Source organism: Zeus faber (assembly GCF_960531495.2).
Source record: "Zeus faber genome assembly, chromosome: 4".
Taxonomy (NCBI): Eukaryota; Metazoa; Chordata; class Actinopteri; order Zeiformes; family Zeidae; genus Zeus; species Zeus faber.
The window spans coordinates 10,641,876-10,662,294 of record NC_137191.1 but is presented as its reverse complement, the minus strand read 5'-3'; the positions used below and the strand labels follow the sequence as shown (position 1 = coordinate 10,662,294).

The 20,419-nt window shown below is 43.9% G+C and overlaps 1 protein-coding gene across 2 annotated transcripts; it reads left to right on the top strand.

Annotated features, from left to right (window-relative positions):
• Window positions 1-769: 769 nt before the first annotated feature.
• dok7b (docking protein 7b) lies at window positions 770-20,378 on the top strand. 2 transcript variants are annotated; one of them, XM_079999744.1, is made up of 11 exons: window positions 770-1,871; window positions 2,607-2,757; window positions 6,288-6,488; window positions 12,302-12,421; window positions 14,508-14,618; window positions 14,792-15,873; window positions 17,284-17,343; window positions 17,510-17,549; window positions 17,827-17,968; window positions 18,609-18,755; window positions 19,482-20,378. In XM_079999744.1, exons 1-10 carry the CDS (start codon window positions 1,683-1,685, stop codon window positions 18,679-18,681), a joined length of 2,169 nt encoding a protein of 722 aa, XP_079855870.1. In that variant the 5' UTR covers window positions 770-1,682; the 3' UTR covers window positions 18,682-18,755; window positions 19,482-20,378. The 2 variants fall into 2 exon arrangements, with proteins under 2 accessions (XP_079855870.1, XP_079855869.1); XM_079999743.1 differs by having other exon boundaries at window positions 18,498-18,755.
• Window positions 20,379-20,419: the final 41 nt, after the last annotated feature.

Genomic DNA, 20,419 nt, shown 5'->3' with positions numbered 1-20,419 from the left:
CAATTTGATTTGTATTAGGGCCGCTTGTGCTCCTCCATTACTATATATATATATATATATATATATATATATATATATATATATTACACACATACTCCAGTGTTGATAGTTTAGGCATCTCTGATCAAATAACAGCATGTTAATCCCTGTGTAAGGCCAGGTCTGTCCGTCAGAACTGCGCAGATAAGTGAGTTAGATTGAATTAGCCGCAATGAAAACAATGAGCGTCACTTGGCACCGGGTGAAATCTGCACTAACGCGTTGGAACCGGGAGGACGGTCGGTCTCCTCCTCCTCCAACCCTGGGGTGGGGGTACCGACCTCCTGGCTGAGGCCCCTTTGGAGGGGTGTGAAAAGGCTATTTTGGAACACACACACACACACACACACACACACACACACACACACACGCACACAGCTGCTCGGAACCATGACAGAAGATGACGGATACAGTTGTCGTGGAGGGACAAGTCAAGTTTAGAGATGGAAAAAAGGTGAGAAAAAAAACGTCTTTATTTCAGGATATTTCCTTTGCTACTCGAGCGGAGTCACGTTGATTAAACGGGACTTGGAAAAAGGCGCACTTTGTGATTTCACTGTTGTTTTGCTGCACTTTCTCCACAGTGGAAGAGTCGCTGGGTCGTGCTCCGGAAACCTTCTCCAGTCGCGGTGTGTGTGTGTGTGTGTGTGTGTGTGTGTGTGTGTGTGTGTGTGTGTGTGTGTGTGTGTGTGTGACCCAGCAGCTTGTGTATATTTCATAATCCCGTAATCACTCGCACAGGTTAATTATGTGGTATATTTGTCCGACTCACCCCGGTTGATTTTTTTTTTTTTCCCCCGCGTTAATTTAATTGACGCTCGCCAAGTGGCCGCTGGCTGCGCGCCACCGCAGCGCACAGCGCGCGTATCGAGTCGCGGCGGCGACGACACGCGTAGCGGCTGCGCAACACTTGAAACGAGCGGGGTGTGATGTCCACCTGAAACGAGAGGAATGAGATAACACTTGAGATGAGAGGGATGTGATGTCCGCCCTGTCGATGGGATGTGCTTTTTACCATGTTTAAGACCCACGAATCCATATTCACGTGAAACCGGCGACATTTAACCAAGTGGCCCAGCATCTTGCGAGTTGCGTCGATATCCATTGAAAGTGGTAATCCGTAACATTGTCGTTTTTATTTTTTTTAATTACTTCTATTTATTTTTTATTAGCTGGTACTTTTTTTATTTAATTTTAATTTCTTTTAGATGACAGCCATTCAATGTATTGGCATTATTGAGGCGCTCCTCCTGCATGCTCCCCGCCACCTGCTTCATCCGTAAAATTGCCTTATTGCTTGTCACTAAGTGAGTGTTCCTTTCCCTGGCTGTAACACTGATATACAGTGATTTGATACTACCAACAAAATGTACTTCATCTAAGTCACTTTGGACAAAAGCGTCCGTTAAATGGCTTAATGCAGCGTGATGATGGATTTCCACTTTAACACGATGGATGGGAATTGAGCCTCTTCACGGTTGGATACATGCACAAGCGTGCTGGTGTCTGCGTACGCGTGGAGTTTGTCTTGTTCATCGTTTTGGGGTTTGTTGTGACGGCTGTGATGTTGACAAGCACGCGCCTGGGAATTGGAAAATATTAAGAGAGACACTTTCCCTAATTGATAAGAAAAATGCACCTAAATGTTGTCTCAGCCTGCTGTACGTCTGTCTGCTTCTTTCTGTCTCTACACACACACACACACACACACACACACACACACACACACACACACACACACAGACTGTCTTACTCTTCAGGTTTACAAAGACAAGAGGAGAGAAAAGGAGAAAAATCGGCACCGCAAGGAAAAGGTCAATGTAACACTAGAGGTAATACGGATGTTTTATTTTTATTTTACCAATGTCGAGTGAATATCAGCCGATACCTGGAGAAAGGTCTGGCAAAGTGAGCTCACACCAATAAGACGACTGTGGATTTACTGAGGATGTCTAGTCTGTGGGTGGTAGATTTAAGCTGCTTTCTGTCTGTAGTCTTCTTGAATGTTCAGCCCCCCAAAAAAAACGATGCTAGTGCCGTCAAGGCTTTTAATAATGGTTAAAGGACAGCTCCCTGGTCAATTATGCTCTTTAAACAAGACACTTAATCACTTCCAGTTCACTTCCACGTCAAGTTTTTTTTTTGTCCTGTCATACTGTATAGAAGAGGAAACCTTCCAAATTGTATTATTTGATATATCATTCTCAAACTCTTCCACTACTAAATTCACTCTTCATTGTTCCCCCTATCCAATTATCCCCCTATACAAGTGTTTTAGACCAACATTGGGGGAACTCTTTTTTAAAGGCATATTATATTGAAAAGGGAAATGTATCCTTGGATTGTTTTCTCAAATTAACTAATCAGACTGATCATGATAAAAATAATTCATTATATGGACCATAGTGGAGCTTAGAGTGTTCAGACTTCCCAAACAGATGTCATGTATTACATTGGATTGCCACGACTCCTTCGTACCTGCCGTCTAGTTTAACCCAGTTCAGCTTGTTCCTTGAAGTCTCATCATCTCATCTCTCCTGCCCTTCCTGATTCCTTCCGTCCACCAGGAGATCTGCGGGTTGGAGCCCGGACCCGGGTACGATGGGGTGGCCTACAGCCTCTCCATCCTGTGCCTGGCGTACAGCGTGGCTCTGGGCTTCCACAGTCGTGAGGCCCTGGCCGCGTGGGACGCTCGGATCCGCCACAGCCTCGGAGAAGGTCAGCGGTGCGGTCAGTGGGACTTAAGTTAGAGGGGAAGAATCCACGCTGTGATGTTTTGGGACGTGAAGGGCATCGTGTCGGGGAGGGCCGCGGGCGGTTGGAGATCATCTCCCGGGTCCCCAGTCCGGGGAATCGACTTGGTTCTGTCAAAGGCCCATGAATTCTATAAGGCAGGGGTCGGGAACCTTTTTGGTTGGGAGAGCCATAAAAGCCAAATATTTCTAAATGTATTTCCTTGTGAGCCATATAATATTTAATTAAATTGAATGCAACTCTATGCGTGCATTTATTAAGTAAGACATACTTTTTTTTTTAAGTATAACACGTCTCTGAGCACTAAAAGCACTATATATATATATATATATATATATAATATCTTCATAATAATATTGTTGTTATACTGTAGATAAGAAATAATAAATTAAATACGTCTTACCATTAATGCCACTTCTGGTGCTGCATGGTTTTGCTGATGGCCTTGTAGTCTGGTAAGTAGGGAGGTTAAGCTTCATGCAGGTGTTGAGGCTTCCATCAGTTAAACGTGAGTGTAGGTTGGTCTTAATGTTACTCAGATGTGAGAAAGACTGCTCACTTGCATATGTAGAGCCAAACATGGTCAATATGGCAATACTCACGCTGCATTGTGTGGTATGTAAATGGAAGCTCGTTGTGTGTTTTCAGTATCAGCTGATCTTTAGGTTGAAGTTTTTTCATTTCTGTCCACTAGTGTTCACTCGCCAGCTCTTTCCAGCTCTCCATTAAGTGACTTCAACTTGCTCACCTACATGACTGACGCCTTCAGGTCAGCAACTTCCAGCCCAAAGTCTCTGATGGAGACCCTGGGGATGCGTGTCAGGTCGGCTTTGTCCACTTCACACTCGTGTGGATGAGTGATACATTTAAAAAGACCATCCCGCTCGCAAAATTCTCCAAAGCGCCGCTTGAATGACTGCAGGAGATTAGACGTAAAGCCAGCTGTCTGCTGGAGATCAAAATGTTGAGTGGGGTCACTTGCTTACGCACGCATCTCTAAATTGTCGCAGTGTTTCAAAGTGCAGAAGACGACCTGTTTCAATGTCCCTGATAAAGAGTTCCAGTTTGCTTTCAAATGCAAACACTGCTTGTTGAAGGCATAAGACTGTATTTCCTATACCTTGCATTCTTATATTGAGTTGGTTCAGCTGGTCAGTTATGTCCACGAGATAGTCAAACTACAGGAGCCATTCGGTGTTGGTTAGCTCAGGATGCGCCACGCTTTTCATTTCAAGAAAAGTCCGGATTTCTCTCGGCTGAGCACCTTCCCCCGTGACAACCAACGCACATTGCTGTGTAAAAGCAGAACGGGATAATTATTCCCAACTTCGTCTAACAGTGCTTCGAACTGGCGATCATTTAAAGCTCGGGCAACAATGAAGTTGACCACTCGAACGACCAGCGATATCACCTCACCAAGCTGCTCACCACACGTTGGCGCACAAAGCGCCTCCTGGTGCAGAATGCAAGGGAGCCCTAGGATCGCTCTCTTTTCATGTTCACGAAGAAGCGCTACAAATCCTTTGTTCTTCCCCAACATGCAGGGTGCACCATCAGTACACACAGAAATAAGTTTATCCATCGCTAGATTTTTTTTCTTTAGCAAACTCCATGAAAGACTTAAATAAATCCTCTCCTCTTGTTGATCCCTTCATTGGCAAAACGGCAACACTTTCCTCCCGCAGTGTCACCTGCAGTGTACCTGTCAATTATACTAAACTGACTCACCTAAAGGGAGAGAAAAGGTCCCTGCGTTTATGTCCTTAATTTGCATTTCCTCGACTTGATTTGCCTTCATGATGGTACGATCGTGAACAGTTCTTGCTGACAGAGGCATGTCTTTTATTTGTTTGTTTATCTTGTCTTTATTGGAGAAGGCACCAAACAGTTCATTGGCCACATCAAGCATGAATGTTTTGGCATACTCGCCATCTGTGAACGGCTTTCCATTCTTGACTATTGCCAAAGCACCAGCAAAGCTAGCAGATTTCCCGTCACCTTGCTTGGTCGATCCACGAAGTTGCTGCTGAATGGTTTGTACTCTCTGCTATAGCTCTTCGCAAGCCTTTTTCCTGCTGTCCCCAGCTGGATATTTGTATGCAAATGAAGCATGGTGCATATTGAAGTGCTGCTTTACATTTGACCGTTTCATCGATGCAGATCCTGCTCTTTCCACAAAGGCAAATTCATCTGTCCACTCGGCCTGGAACGCACGATAATCCTCATCTTTTTTTCTTTTCCGTCTCAAGGGTTCGAAGCAGATCAATCAGCTGGCTAGTGGCTACCTGACGAAAAGGAGGAGTTTATTTCTTGACCTTAAAACGACCCGTATCGCTCCGCTTTACCCAATGAAAATTTATTTTTGGTGTCGGCAGATTAAAATCGATCAGAATATTTATATTTGGAATTTTATTTTCAAAACAAATTTCATTTATAAGGTTTACTTTAAAATGACACAGTATAATTATTTATTACTGATTAATTATCGTGTTAAAAAATGTCAACTCAAATTTTTCTGCGAGCCATTTGCCGTCATTGAAAGTGCCATAATTGGCTCACGAGCCATAGGTTCCCGACCTCTGCTATAAGGTGTGGTTTTCATAATGTGCTCTTTGGGGTGTACCGTTCTGCCAATACCCTCCCTCTCATTGTTTAATAATTAAATAAAAATGATGAATGGGAAACATCTGTAGACACGTGTCTGTGTACGGTCATTCTAAATGCTTTCGGCTTTTTAGGCCCAAGGCTCGGCAGTTCACTGGCGGAGAGAAGTCAAAAAGCTGACGTGGGGAACGGTGTGGAGATGTCGAATCTTTATTTCATCAGACGTCGTCTTTTGTTCGTCTTTGTGCCTCTCCCGTGTCCACTTCTCGGCACCTTTCATTTTGTCAGCGGAGAATGGTAATGACAGGAGGAGAAAAGGCTGAATTATGCAAAAGGAAGCTCGCTGCGAGCAGAGTGCCATCATAAGGAATGAAATCCCACATTATGCTGGATGGATTCATCTATTGGTTTGACAGCTGCAGGCTGGGTGGGCCGTGCCAGACAGACTGGCAGTGATTACATTTGAGTGATGCGGTTTAACATTCCATATAAGAGCGGCATATAGTGGTTTTGAACCCCCCCCCCCCACCGCTCCCAGAGGGAAACACAGAGCAAGGACTGACCGTTAATACCTGGAGGTGGTGCTGGAAAGGGCCACAGAAATGCAGACACGGCGATGACCAGTTCAAATCGAAATCAAAGGACCCCTTAATTTTCATTATACCTGTTGAAAATCCAGCTGTGTCTTTTTGTCTCTGGCTGTGATTACTATTACTCTGTGTGCATTTCTCCTCCGTTAAGTTTGTTTTGGCAGCTTATCTGCTGCCTGGTTGATGCTGGTCCATGAACAGTGCAGACGATAACCCTGGATTCTAAAACCTCTCCCAAACCTTCTCCGTCCCTCCCTATCCCTCTTCATCCTTCTTGCCGATCCCGTCCCCTTCCGCCAGTCCACAGGTTCAGTGTTAACGTGCAGCCGGGCACCAAACTGGAGTGCGGTCCGGCTTCGCTCCACCTCTGCAACGACCTCTTGGTCCTCACCAGGGACTTCCCTCCGGTCGTCGCCGGTCAGTGGAAGCTCTCCGAGCTCCGCCGCTACGGCGCCGTGCCCAACGGCTTTGTGTTCGAGGGCGGGACTCGCTGTGGATACTGTGAGTATTGGAGTAACGAGTTTAGTAACTTCCTTGCTTTGGCTTAGAAATGTCCGACTAACCCAAATGCTGGAACACTTGAGCTGCAGCCATCCGTTGTTCCTTTACCACACAGACTTTGCTGGAGGCCAATAAGGACTTGGAGGGCACTTCCGTGTTGATTGTTTTACTGTCGTAGTGGAATTAGCTTGTAAATTGGGGGGCTTTACAAGCTACCGGGGGGCCTGTAGACCAAATGTGCCACTTCCAGACCATTTTCTTTCCTCCCAACATGCCCCTCACAGCGATTTAAGAGGACGGAGAAGGATTGAAACGCACCGTTTCAATCGATACTCAATCCAGAGAAATAATTTATTTAACCAATACTTGTTAGTGAAGCTCAGTTGCTTCGTCAATTTGATGCACTGCAAGCCAACAAACGATGTTCTTTCTTGTCATTCAAGAGAAATCTTCATGGAACCGTCCTCTTTCTGTCTTATTCTTTCATAATTACTGGTTGATAGATCTGTCATGTAGTACTCGTTTCAACCTAAAATGTAAAACTCAACTTCATTTGATGCTTGTATTCGTGGGGTAATATGAGAGGGAAATGTTTTGTTTTTTTTGGTGTGTGTGTGGGAATCTATGTATGCGATTATTAAAGACTAGATAAGAGTCAAGGTCTTTTTTTTCTAGAAATGAGTCTTTCCACTGAGAGCTGATTGGTTGGCAATGTTTTGCTGATGGACAGTTTTAGTGTGTAAGCGATTGAGGGGTAAAATGTCGTCCCCATTATGAACTCTCATATAAGCAGCAGGGGTAAACAGCTATAAACCGTGTGTGTGTGTGTGTGTGTGTGTGTGTGTGTGTGTGTGTGTGTGTGTGTGTGTGTGTGTGTGTGTGTGTGTGTGTGTGTGTGTGTGTGTGTGTGTGTGTGTGTGTGGAGGGTGTGCGCCTGTGTGTGTGACTGTATGCAAGGAATGAGAGGCATTTTGTGATTGGGTCGGAAGGAGTTCGGAGCGAGCGCGTGCGTGAAGTGTGAGATAAGGGGGTGCAAGGGCACGTAGAGGGAGTGTTAACATGGAGTTGACAATAGGATTATTTATGACAACTTTCACTCAACTAGATGCTATGATCTGATACAATACTATCTTTAAAATATGGGATAAAGCGAGACTGTCAAGTGGATAAGTGGAACTGGGGTGTGTGTGTGTGTGTGTGTGTGTGTGTGTGTGTGTGTGTGTGTGTGTGTGTGTGTGTGTGTGTGTGTGTGTGTGTGTGTGTGTGTGTGTGTGTGTGTGTGTGTGTGTGTGTGTGTGTGTGTGAGAGAACAGACTTGTGGCTCCTACAGAAATAACTGAGGTCTGAAGGGTCTAGTTTCATTGCACAGCTATACGGCTATAAATACCGTTCTCCTCTCTCGTCGGTCACGCGGCCAACTGCGCGCCCCCTGGTGGCCATGCGTCAGGGCCGTCTGCCTTTTATTTACGTACATTTGTTCCCAGCGGTGTTCGGTGGGGGGGGGGGGAGACGGCGGCAACTTTTGGCACGAGTTTAGAGAGAGGGAAGCAGAAGAGAGAGATGTGTGATCAGCAGCTGACGTGCCTGGCATGTATCTAGACCTAAACGCGCGTATAAGCTTACATGCGAACGTGTCTGCTGACTTACCTCAGGACATGTACATGTATTCCACGAGAACGCTGTCCTCCACCGCGGCTGGGTCCCTGGTGTGCTACGGTCACAGAGAAGTGACATTGCCAATGCCAAATATTGTGAGGACTTGAGGGGAAAAATGGCGGGTGTGTGGGTGTGCAACAAAGGATCGCCAAAGCGCCGGTGTGGTCACAGTGACAGAGGGCAGGTGACGCTCCACCCTCAAAGTGTGATATGGGTGCGGTTGGATGTAAGCACGACACAGGATAAAACTTCAGGCCGTGAAATGTCATGGTGCTTTTTTCTTTTTGAAATCTGTTATGTTTGAGAATTTGGGTCTGTAAAAAATTGAGCAAAATGTAGCGTGAATTTGGTCGGGCCCTGGTCATAATGTTTATGAAGGCTGTAAAGTCCAGATGATAACCAGCTTTAGTTCATGGAGAGTAAACCCACATAGAGCAACAGTAAATGTTATTGGCTTCAGGGCCGTGGGCGCTTTATGCAGCTCTGCATAAAACTTCTCACTTCAAGGAGCTGGAGTGAGCGACAGTTGTCTGTGGTTTTTATTGAAATAATTGCTGACTAACTTCCATAGCGCCTGACCAAAGAGCAACTAAAAGCAGCAGCTTGTAGGAAGATCCAACTTCTGGCAGCAGAGATGTGACGGTGTGCTGGCAGACATTTTACTGGTGTGATACACACACACACACACATACACATACACACACACACCTTGGCAGCAAACACATCTACAGTCTAGTGAGCTGTCTTTTTGTATTTTAGTAGCTCTCCTACAACCGGCTGAGAAAGGGACCAAAGCCTCGAGGCTGAGGGTGGGACCTTGTCTTGGACCCGAAACGCGTCCAGGCCTTCTGACGTGACCCTGCAGGACGTGTGCATTAGCTCTATGTTGTGTAATAGTGTGGCTCCGCGTGGACCATTTCTCTGTGCCTTGATATTTCGATATTTAAGCCGATAAATATCCTATTTCACATGGACAACATTGGCTAAATCCGCACGTGCACACTCCCATAGGTCCACAGAGACAGGCAGTGGGCACAGACGTGGCTGAAAATGCTATTGTGAAAGGATATCTGTTGAAGCCTTCTGAACTTTGGAAAAGCAATTTTAAGCTGACATCTCCGGGTTGTGATCTCTCCGCTGCGCACCGATACAAACATGAACTCGCTTACAAACACGGTTCCTTCGAGATGTGATACCTCCCAGCAGTTGGCCCAGTATACCCGGTGTATTGCTCTGCCTCTTTGTTGTGCTGTGACACCATTATTGATTGTTGTGCAGCATCGCATCGATTTAACGACGTGTCATCCTAGTCTTCCAAAACAAAGTCACATCTTGTAAGGGAAGCGCGTGGAAATTGGCTCAGTTTACCACAGTTATTGCTGAAGCTTTGTCCGATATGTTTTAATGTGACTATTGAATGAGCCATTGACATTTGTGGCACATTCAATGCTTCTTTTTCAGCCGTTTGAGTTGTGGAATTTAATACATTTGCATTTGCCAAAAACCCATCGGAAGGTCTAAGTTGAATTATTATTATTATTATTATTATTATTATTATTTTTATTATTATTATTATTATTATTATATATTTTTCCCCCTCTAATACACTGTCTATAATCACACTGTGGATGAGGTGGTTGAAACTTCAACAGACAGTTGGTCTAATTCCAGAGAACAAGTGATCATTTTCATAGATATTTTCCAGCAGTCTTCATTTAGCCGTGTGTGGTTGTAATTGAATCATTAAAAATGTATTATTGTGAATTGTCCAGACTGAACTGTTGAACTGCAGGGATTTCATTCAGTGTAATGTGCCCAGTCGTTATGTGTGACAAAGAAGAAATTTCAACCGATGTGCACATGCCCCCAGTGCATAATGTCGGTATTCTTTACCTTCTTACCCATTATTTTTTCTCTCTCTGTCTCTCTGTGTGTGTGTGTGCTGGTTTTTATCCGGCAAAGCTAAAGAATAATAATAATTAACTAGTGTATTGGATTTGTTTGCTCATTTTTGGACTATGGCTTGTTCAGAATTTTTTTAAAGCTGATGGAATATATCTGTCAAGATTGAATTCAGTGCTAGAAGATTCTCAGTATTTTCCTTTTTATTTTTTATTTTTACTATTCATTTTTTCAGCCAAGTACAAGCCGTTTTAACTGAACTGGAGTTGTATGCTTGGAAAGCACATTTGCACTGACTGAGAATGTTATACAGGACGCTGTGACTTGGATGGACCAGAAAGACTGACGCTCACTGGCGCTGAATTATCTCCCTGTTAATACGTGGATTGCACATCGATCAGATCTGTTTTTTATTTTGTTTTTTTATTGTCCTCACTTGAAATGGCATAACAATAGAAATACTACAATAGAAGTATTTCTTTTCCATTGTTGTAAACCTATAAATGTTCAGCATTGTACTATCAAACATGAACTCATAAAGCAGCAGGGGAAAAACACTTCTGCCTTTAGTGGAATGGGGGAGGGGTGAAAGAAAAGACACGGCAGTTTTCCAATCTGCTCCAGAGATGTTATTGCATTTGACACGACAGAAACAGTCCTCTGGCAGCGGATGACTGACACTTCCGTATTCCACACTTTTGTCCCAATAAGCAGTCAAGCAGTTATTTGTGGCACAGAACATAATTTGATTTTGTATTTCCATCACAAAACCCCAGTGAATGTTTGTTTTATTTCACAGTTGTGTTTTCAATGTCTCAGTGTTATGTGACTTTTTGTTCGTGGTGTGTTTCCTTGTGCTTTTACCTTTGTGTGAGGGGAAAAAGCAAGGTTTTATTATGAAACCTCAGGATGGAGCTAGTTCTGTTCTGCTCAGAGGAACCTTGGAGTACAATGCTTGGCGACCAAGGACCTGAGAAGGATGAGCGCCGTGTTATTGCTCATTCGCAGGGTTCCTGAAAATGTTTGATATCCTTTTAATTTCACAAGTTTCTAAGTTTGATTGGTCGAATACAGTGCAGCCAGTGTTGTCTAAGCAATGAAATACTTCATCTTGGATAGAGAGATACTTTATTCATCCATCGTGGGAAATCACAGATTTCTTTTATATTTATTTACCCTGTTCTGTCAGCATGCGGGGTGCACAGTATTTGTGCCATTGCATCTAGGACAGAGTTAGTCTGCAAGTGGAGTTCAACTTCTCAACCTGCAATGCAACTCTTAATTCATTCTTTAATCAAGAACTGCTGCAATAACTCTGTCCTGTGAACGAGCTGTAGGATGACAAGAGCACAGCTTTTTGTTACACAGAACCAACAATCCCGCTCTTTTGAGAACGATCTGACCATGTTTTTATAAATATAAACAACTAATCATCATTACTACCCCAAGAGGGGGTGATTCACCACACGTGAGACAAGTAAACATAGAAATAAACAACTTGTACATGGAAAAAGAAACATACAAACATCAGATGACGTGTATCAACAAAACAGAGTTAATCCTGTTAAGTCCAGGAAAGCTGGAACGGCAACACGTGGCCTCGTCCTGTCATAGTTATGGGAGTAAATGAGGGAGAAAAGGAGAGGGATGCAACCAGGAGGGTGTTGGGGGCCGTGTTTAAAGCAGGAAATCACCGATCTTTAAGCCGATGCCAACAATGCAAGGATAAAAGAAAAACAATAATATAAGGTGACGAGAGGTCAAAAGTACACTGAAAAAATATAACATTGGCGTCATTGGATTAAAAAAAAAAATGTAGTAAATTTGGCAAATATATATTTCTTAAGCATTCTCAACTTGAAGTTGAAAAAGATGCACAATTAAAGTTAAGTTAAAAATGTCTTGAACAAATTAAACCAATTATTTTAAGTTGATCCAGTGCCTCCAATTGAATGCTCTCCCCTCCAGTATCAATGCAAGATATTCACAAGCAATACGTTATTTACACAAGAAGTAACCTTATTAAAACGAAAATTTACAATATAAAAAAGAGATTCAAAGTAAAAGTAAGTATAGTATTGCTCTTCAGGTGTTTTATTTAAGATTTCCACTCTCACTTTTCAAACTCACACAGTTTGAGGCAGAGCCACAGAGGGAGCCCATTCCTCCTTCCATCTCTGTGGCTCGATGTACGACTCCCCCATCATGTTCTATGCCTCACTCTCATTCCCTTTTCTCTTTCACTCTCTCTCCAGGGACCGGCGTGTTCTTCCTCTCCTGTTTGGAAGGGGAGCAGATCAGCTTCCTCTTCGACTGCATCGTCAGAGGCATCTCCCCCAGCAGGACGCCTCATGGCCTCCGACCCGCCTTGCCAGGTAGTGCTCTCTCTCTCTCTCTCTTCTATCTCCCTCTCTCTTCATGCTCTTGCACACACGAGCGCTTGCACACATGCTGATACACACACAAAAGTGCAAACATAATCATGGACACATCTGCTGCCTACACAAACCTGCAAACACCTATAGAGCTCAGCATCAGTTGCTGACAAAGGGTTTTTCCTTTCTCCTTGAAAACATTAGCAGCACCTCCCCTGCTGTCCCAGGTCATGTGTGAAAGGGCCCCGCAGCCATAAAATATGGGAAATCCATCATTGGCGCTATGTGACTTTGTGACATTCCCTCGAAGGGTTTTACTGGGTTCTTAGCATGGACATTTAGCGAGTATGTTTCTCAGGCGACAGGCCAAGGGACACGTCGTACGTGCTTGCGTGCGTGTGTGCGTGTGTCTATACATTGTGCCCATACCGCTAACTTTACAGGCATTTCTAAAAGGGCTACAGCCCTGAGACGGGGGCTCGGCCAAAACAACGTGAAAGAGAACATGATTCCACTTAAACCCTCACACAGAAACCACACCACCGCACCACGCACAGCAGAGGGTGAATGAACGTGCACAATGCTGAAGCAGGGGCACGAACAGCGTTTTAATTGAGCTTCAACAGGTCAAAGAAACCAGTGGACTTGATGGAATGTGTGGTTGTCACCACAGTGTGTCGGCCAAAGACGGGTCTGGGGGTTTAGTTAGTGCAATTAGATTGGGCAATTGTTGCTACAGTGAACACAAAAGGCACCTCAATTAGTAACAGGAATATCAACTTTTATTATTATGAATGGTATAATCTCTATTGAGAATGAATTTGCAAAACAGATGAGGAAAAAATGGGTATGTTATCAACTTATAACATTGTTCTTGCCTTAAAGCTAGGGTATCTCTTTTATAGGTTTTGGATTAAATTCTTTAATGAGACCACAATAAATATTCATATTTGCTTTACTCTTTACTATGAAGCACCATATACCATATAAATACCATATATATACTTATATTTACTTACGTACAAGCATTATTGACGTTTACTTGGTGTTTTATAAGTAAAACACTTATCTAATCAAATTCCAGACCATAATGCAAATGATAATGCAATGACAAAATTCTGCCAATATTTTTGTTAGTCAATCACTAAATTATTACAATAGCACTCCACTAAACATGAGCAAAATCTGCCTACGGTACATTCTAGCAATCAAATGATTAGTTAACAAATAGAAAGCTGGTATAAGTAACTTTAACTTCTCTAGCCAAGCCACCAAACAGATACTGGTTTGAAAATGTAAAGATAACTTGAAACTATGATTAATAACTCACACCGTGAAAGCTTAACTTACAACAAGCACTCTCTCAGAGCCTCTTGAACTTGGTTGGAGATCGAACCTTTCAATGTTGTATCAGCTTCTCTGGATGTTTCAGCGTCGACCCTGCGCTGTCCAAACAACAGAATCTCAGTGTGGCTGCAGAATTTGACACGATGCCATGGAACAAAGTGTCTCCGTGTAGTGTGTCCAACCGCTTACCAACAAGATATCCAGCAGCATCATCAGCAGTGCCAAAGCAAACTGACCCACATTGCACACAAAGGCCTTGTGGACAGAACCCATCCATCCACCCTCCCTCCCTCGCTCGCTCGCTCTCTACACACAGGCCTTTATTTTAACAACTTGTTTGTGCCAACATTTATGTAAGCTATTAATTCATACATTACAATCTAAATGTAATTTCACATTATGTTGGTGCCATATTTTCATTACGTAATTTTTTTTTTTCATTAAGTAAAACAGCCTTATGACACCACCTTAACGTTTTATTATCCACGTGTCCAATAATTTCCAGTTTATTGCATTAAATGTCCCCAAATCCTCCTTGTCCACACAGAGACATCCACATTTATTTATTTTTTTAAATATGAATCTTTATATTCCAGTTAAATGTGTGTGTGTGTGTGTGTGTGTGTGTGTGTGTGTGTGTGTGTGTGTGTGTGTGTGTGTGTGTGTGTGTGTGTGTGTGTGTGTGTGTGTGTGTGTGTGTGTGTGTGTGTGTGTGTGTGTGTGTGTGTGTGTCACACAGTGGACCCAAGTTCAAGCCCGTCCTCGCTGGAGGAACGGATCAATCGGGAGGCGTCAGTGCTGGAGAAGCGGCTGAGCATGTTGTCCCACTGCAGCCGACCCATCAGCTCCGGTACGTTCGGTTACGGCCTGAACCAGTGTGTAGAGGGAATACGTTGCGAACCCTGTTAGGAACAGGCATTAAAAGGCACAAATAGACATAAAACGCTACTCATCTGTGATTTTATTTTGTTTCACTCCTCGTTTGGAAATTGCCGAAAACTTTTATTCTTTTGTCTTCTGCAGCCTCCTCTTACAGCTGCAGCACTGTTGCCGGGGACGACCACAGCAGCATGTCCAGCTCTTCCTCCAGCCAATCGGACACGAGCTTCGGGAGCCGCCTGCTGATGTGGGCGGACGCGACGACCGCCACGTCTCACCTGTCTGTCAAGACGGTGTCCAGCTCCCCCGCGCTGAAGAGCTCGGCCCGTTCGGACGAGCGACTGTTTAGCGCCTCCGTGGGAAGCTCCGCGGTCCGGTCCTCGTCCAAGCAGCTCCACCCGCCCGGGCTCCAACTGCAGGGCAGTCGGAGGCAGAGCTCCGTGGACAGCGGCTTGGGGACAGCCTCGGGGAGCCAGTCCTCCGGGAGCTTCTCGTCCTGCACCAGCAGCCTGGACGCCACCAGTCAGGGCGGAGCCGAGGAGTTCGGCTCCCAAGCCAGTCTACCTTCTCCTTCTGTCCCTCACCCTCCTTCTACACCCGTTGCTCCTCCTCCACTCCCTGTGGTTTTTAGTCCCGCCTCCTCCTCCTTTTCCTCCCGTCCTACCTCCGCCGACTCCAGCGTGTCCCTTGTGCACGGCGACGAGTACCAGATCCCCAACATTCTCAGACTGCGCTACGACACTCCCAGGAGCCTGAAACACAGCCTGGCCCTGAGGGACACCTTGGCCCTTGACCCCCTGGCCGTAAAGAACACCTTAACCCAGAAGGACACCCTGGCCCTGAAGGACATCTTGTCAATAAGGGACAACTTGACTCTTGACCCCCTGGCCTTAAAGGACACCTTGTCCCCGATGGGCACCTTGACCCTGAGGGACTCCCTGACCCCGACGGACACTCTGACCCCGGCAGCCCCCCTGGCTCTTCCAGGGCGCCCTCTATCGGGCAAAGACCGACAGAGCCTCGGGGTCGGGGGTAAGGAACATGGACGTGGCGTGAGCAAGGTCCCAACAGGGCTCTCTCTCCAGGAAGCGGGGGGTCAGCACCACGTAGCGATACAGCGCTCTCCGTCGCGGGGCAGTGAGACGGCCCCCCCTGTGGAGGTTGCGAGGAGGTTGAATCAGAGGCCGTTCCTCTTCGCAGAATCCCCCGTCCATGAAGGACTGCAGGTAATCAATTTTAGTAATCAACCAGTTCTATCTAAAGTGAGAGGTTATCCCTGTTGTGTTACACTTTGGTTTTTAAAAAATTTTTTCTGGAATATTTTCTTTGTGCAAACATATTTTACAATAGAACCTTAATTAAATGATGGGGGAAAAAATGTGCAATTCATTATGCAGATCACTTACGAAAGCACTTTCTTTGCTCCACCACAAGCTAATCTGTTTCCTTCATCTCCCTGCTTACTGAGCGCTGAAATTTCCCAGAAGCTCATGTTAAACCCTTTTCACGGGCAATTTCATGTGCATATAATTTAGGCCGTCAAGTGCAAACCTGTAGCGGCTTTTTGTGTGATCAGACCGTTCTCATTATATAATATCCGCCTTCATGACTGAAAAATCTAAATTAAACCGTGTGTGTGTGCATTTTGATGCCTCATTACCGGAGTGCTTAGCCCTCTATAAAGCTTTATGCAAATGACGTTCATGGATAAAGGACTTAAATGCTACTTCTAAAAGCTTTCTGTCCATCTACTGCACGAGCCACATATCAGGGACGAATGAGCTAATTTTAACGGTTGTAATTCAAAATGATGTGATGCCCATGTTAACAAATGGGTTGCTTAAGAACACAAAGTGAATATTTAAATCAGGATTCATCCTGGTACATGCGGTCAATATGCATAGCAGGTTTCAGACATAAATGTTATGGTAGCTTCTACTTCCGGGAAGAAAAAAAGCACATTTGTAAAGTGAAGACAATGTGTTCCTCTCCATCAAAAAAATCATTTAATATACTGTATTGCAGACAAAAGCCAAGCATCCCTTCCTATTGTATGCAATTCATTTTTCAGAGGTTGTGCTGAAAAGGGCTTCCCCGCTTCGTAGGGCGGAAATTATCAGTGTGTGTGTGTGTGTGTGTGTGTATGTGTGTATGTATGTGTGTATGTCAGGAGATTAGTAAAAAAAAAAAAGCATGAAAATACTAATGAGTAATGATGAAATAAATAGAAACCCTCACAAAAATTGACTGTTTAAAAAAACAAAAACAACTGTTTTTGTGACCTTTCTGTCCTTTCATGAATATGTTGTCAATATTTCCTCACGACACATCTCGAACGCCGGCAAAAAAATAAAATAAACTCCCATGCACAGCATCTTCCCAACATCTCGGGATATGAAATAGTCTGCTGAAGTGAGGCGGATAAGAGGGTAAACTGGGACGTGGGATTGGAGAACATGAGCTTCCGAAACAAGCTCCGTCCTCACACCTGGAACTTCATCGATTTCCTCTGCTTCCATGTCCCTCACAGTCCTCCAGACCAGGGGTGCTTCATCGGCTCTGAATGTGAGCTATACACGCGGGATGAAACGGGAACGCTGCCATTGTTAACAATTGTCTTTGTCTCCCGCTTACAGTGTAGTCATGCTTCGGACAACTACGTCACACCGGAGCAGTGGCGCAGAGGCCTCGCGGAGGTAGGGTTAGAAACATCAACTGAGGACCGACAAATCCATGTCAGTCCCAATTAACTATTTCTGACTGCCTTGCATCCGAGCGCGCAACTGTCCAAAGTAACCAAAACTTAACCAAAGCCTCCGAATGACCTCTTTGGTTCAATCTTTTTCCTTTTTTTTTTTTTAGCTCACCAACTCTCCTCTATCACAACCGATACCTACTTCAGGTTTGTGTGTGTTTTTATTAAATTGCATTCCCAAAAAAAAAAAAAAAAAAAGAGCTGGAAAATTCCAGATTCAGAAAGTTAAAAAAAATAATAATAATCCCGTTTCCACTGATCCAACCGCTTTCACTCATTAGTTGGACCTTGAATCCACGTGTCTCGACTCAAAATCCCGGAGTGGAGTTAACATTTCTGAACCCGGATTTTCTCCCGCTTAACTTGTCAGAAATCCACACATGTTTAAAGTATAATTGGTTCATGCTTTTGTACGTTTTCTCAGACTGCTCTATGGAAAGCAAGGAGGAAGTGCAACGTGTCACCATTGGCTTTCGTAATAGTTTGTCTGATTTTGGGAACCCAGGATCCTCCGTGCGCCGCTCCACCCAAAGCTCCGCGCTTGCGCCGACAAACCCTGTTCCTCGGTAAGAAAAGAACTGTTATGCTATGGAGGTTTTCATGTATGGAGATGTAATTAATATATTGATATTCTAAGTTCTATTCTAAGGTTTTTTTTTTGATTTACGTCAAACACCATTCTGACATTGTTTCAGCGTGTAATTATAGGCAGCACACGTATGCCAATGTTTTAAATCAATATTTTCTGATTATATACTGAAAGTCAAAGTAATATTTTCAATATATTGCAAGATGTACCGATTGCTGCTTTTCATATATTCTCAAAAACACATCTGAATCATAGATCATTGTACAGATGATGTACAGTTATTATACTTGTATATTGTCATTTTCTCAAGAACATATACAAGTATTGTGCAAACTGTATGTGGAGACTTTACACTATCGCATTATTAAAGAAATTTTTAACTATATTACAGTGTATTTTTCAATAAACTGAATGTTCCATAAGGGAAATGTACGCTAAATCTGTATGGTTTATGCACAACGATTCATTTGACACAAAATAAAGACAATCATATTGACTTTCCCCAGAGACGGGAGATCTACAGAACCTAGTCTTTCCTCCTTGAAGCTTGAGGGCAGTGATTTACAGCTTTCTTTCAAACTGTCGTCTACGGACATGGTGTCCGTCACGTCCAGAAGCTCGGTCCGCTCAGTCACTGGACAACAAGCTTCGACGCTCCGACTACACCAACGTCCCCACGAGCCTTGCTAAAGCCAGACGGGCGCTTCTCTACGTGGAATTGGACCTGAGGGATCCCAGCCCCAGCCCCGCCGATCCCACGGAAGGTAAAACTGAGCAGCAAGCCCATGGAACGCTAGGCTTAATGAGAGTTTTGTTTTGTTCTTTGCTTTTAAAAGTAATGGATTTAGTATTTCTGCCTTTGAAACCCATTTCATTAGTCGTGTGTTCTAAAGTATGCCCCATCGCGCAAAGCCTGTTGGGTCCTTCTGCTTTTCCAAAAAGGGCCACACAATAACCGTACTGTACTCAAGAGGGATACTACAAAATGAGCTTAAATCTTCTGATTGATTCTACTTCAACCGTACAATAATCGTAGTGTACATCCATCCATGCAAGCGCTACACTTCTCTTGTTCCCCCCCCCCCCCCCCAGCACACAAGAGACTCTGCTTCATATTTGAAAAGCATAACAATCCCCAGAAGTGGAGAGTACAGTTCGGTACCAAATCATCTTCAAAGTTAAATGCTGTAATTGCACATTATGTATTTCTGCAGCTTATGCATTTTCACTACTTTTCTTCTATCGGGGGCTGAAGTAATTTTCTGCTTCCATCTGGACACCCTGATCAGACAAAATGACGCTATTACTCCCAGGGGGGGATTCAAAGTAGCTTTCAGATGCACAGTATTTTGTCTCTCAGTTAAACTTGTCTTTTCACCGTTTATTTATCTTTAAAATTGATGTTACGTTCCGTGTGGGAGTCATGGTAGCTGCCACAAAGCCAAGTTTATCATCCCAAGTCACTGTTTCACTTTCTGTCTTCCCCGTAGTTCAACCAGACTCTGTCAGGTATGCTCACCTTGATACCATTGCCATGGAAACAGCTCACGCCCAGCGGAGGGACGCCGACCTGATCTCGATTCTTTTTTTTGTTTTGTTTTCCTCCTGCCAAACATCCTTGGATATTAAGGTATCCAGTTGAATGCAATCACACCTTTTTCTCCAGAGAATACCCTTAAAGGCCACAGAGTGTATATATATTTTTTTCATTTTGGGATTTTAATGGTTTTATGGTAATTAGTTGAGTGTTGAATCAGCTTAAATTATAACTAGTTGTCATGTTGTTGCTTGTATGTGAGAAAACAAATCCACATTCTCTATTTGGGGGAGCAAGCATGACATAAGAATGGCCTTTGAATTACCTTTTCGGAGGCCGCCTCCAGCCCTCCAAGGTTTGCTAGAACCTCTTGCTTCCATGCTAAATCCACACCATCACGCAGGTTTTGAAAGGAGAAAAAGGGCCTTTAGGATTACCATTCTACATCGAGAAGGTGACATTTTTTTTAAGACCGCTTGGCGATATGTGTAACATCACATTTATTCGGGAGAGTGGTTCGTTAAATGATTTATCAAAGTAAGGAGTCTCTCTCCTGGTCTGTGTGAGGACAGCGGGGGCTAATAAAATGGAATGTCCTCACGCTGTTATCAGGACAAATAGAAGGATTGGAGTCGACAGTTTATTTGATTGTTGACTCCCAAGCCGCAAAACTCATTTCATCAAAAACCCTGTTAATGTCCATTATATCTGAGCGTTCACAGCAAGATGAACCGGAACTTGTAAATATGATATAAAGGCTACGGAAACAGTCAATTTATATTTTTTAAACTATTAAGTGTTGAAATTTGTATGCTGTTGTATCTTCATTATTAAAGATTGTTCAAGTACATTATTAATTGTAAGTTACTGTGTGTAGTGAGAGAAGCGCAT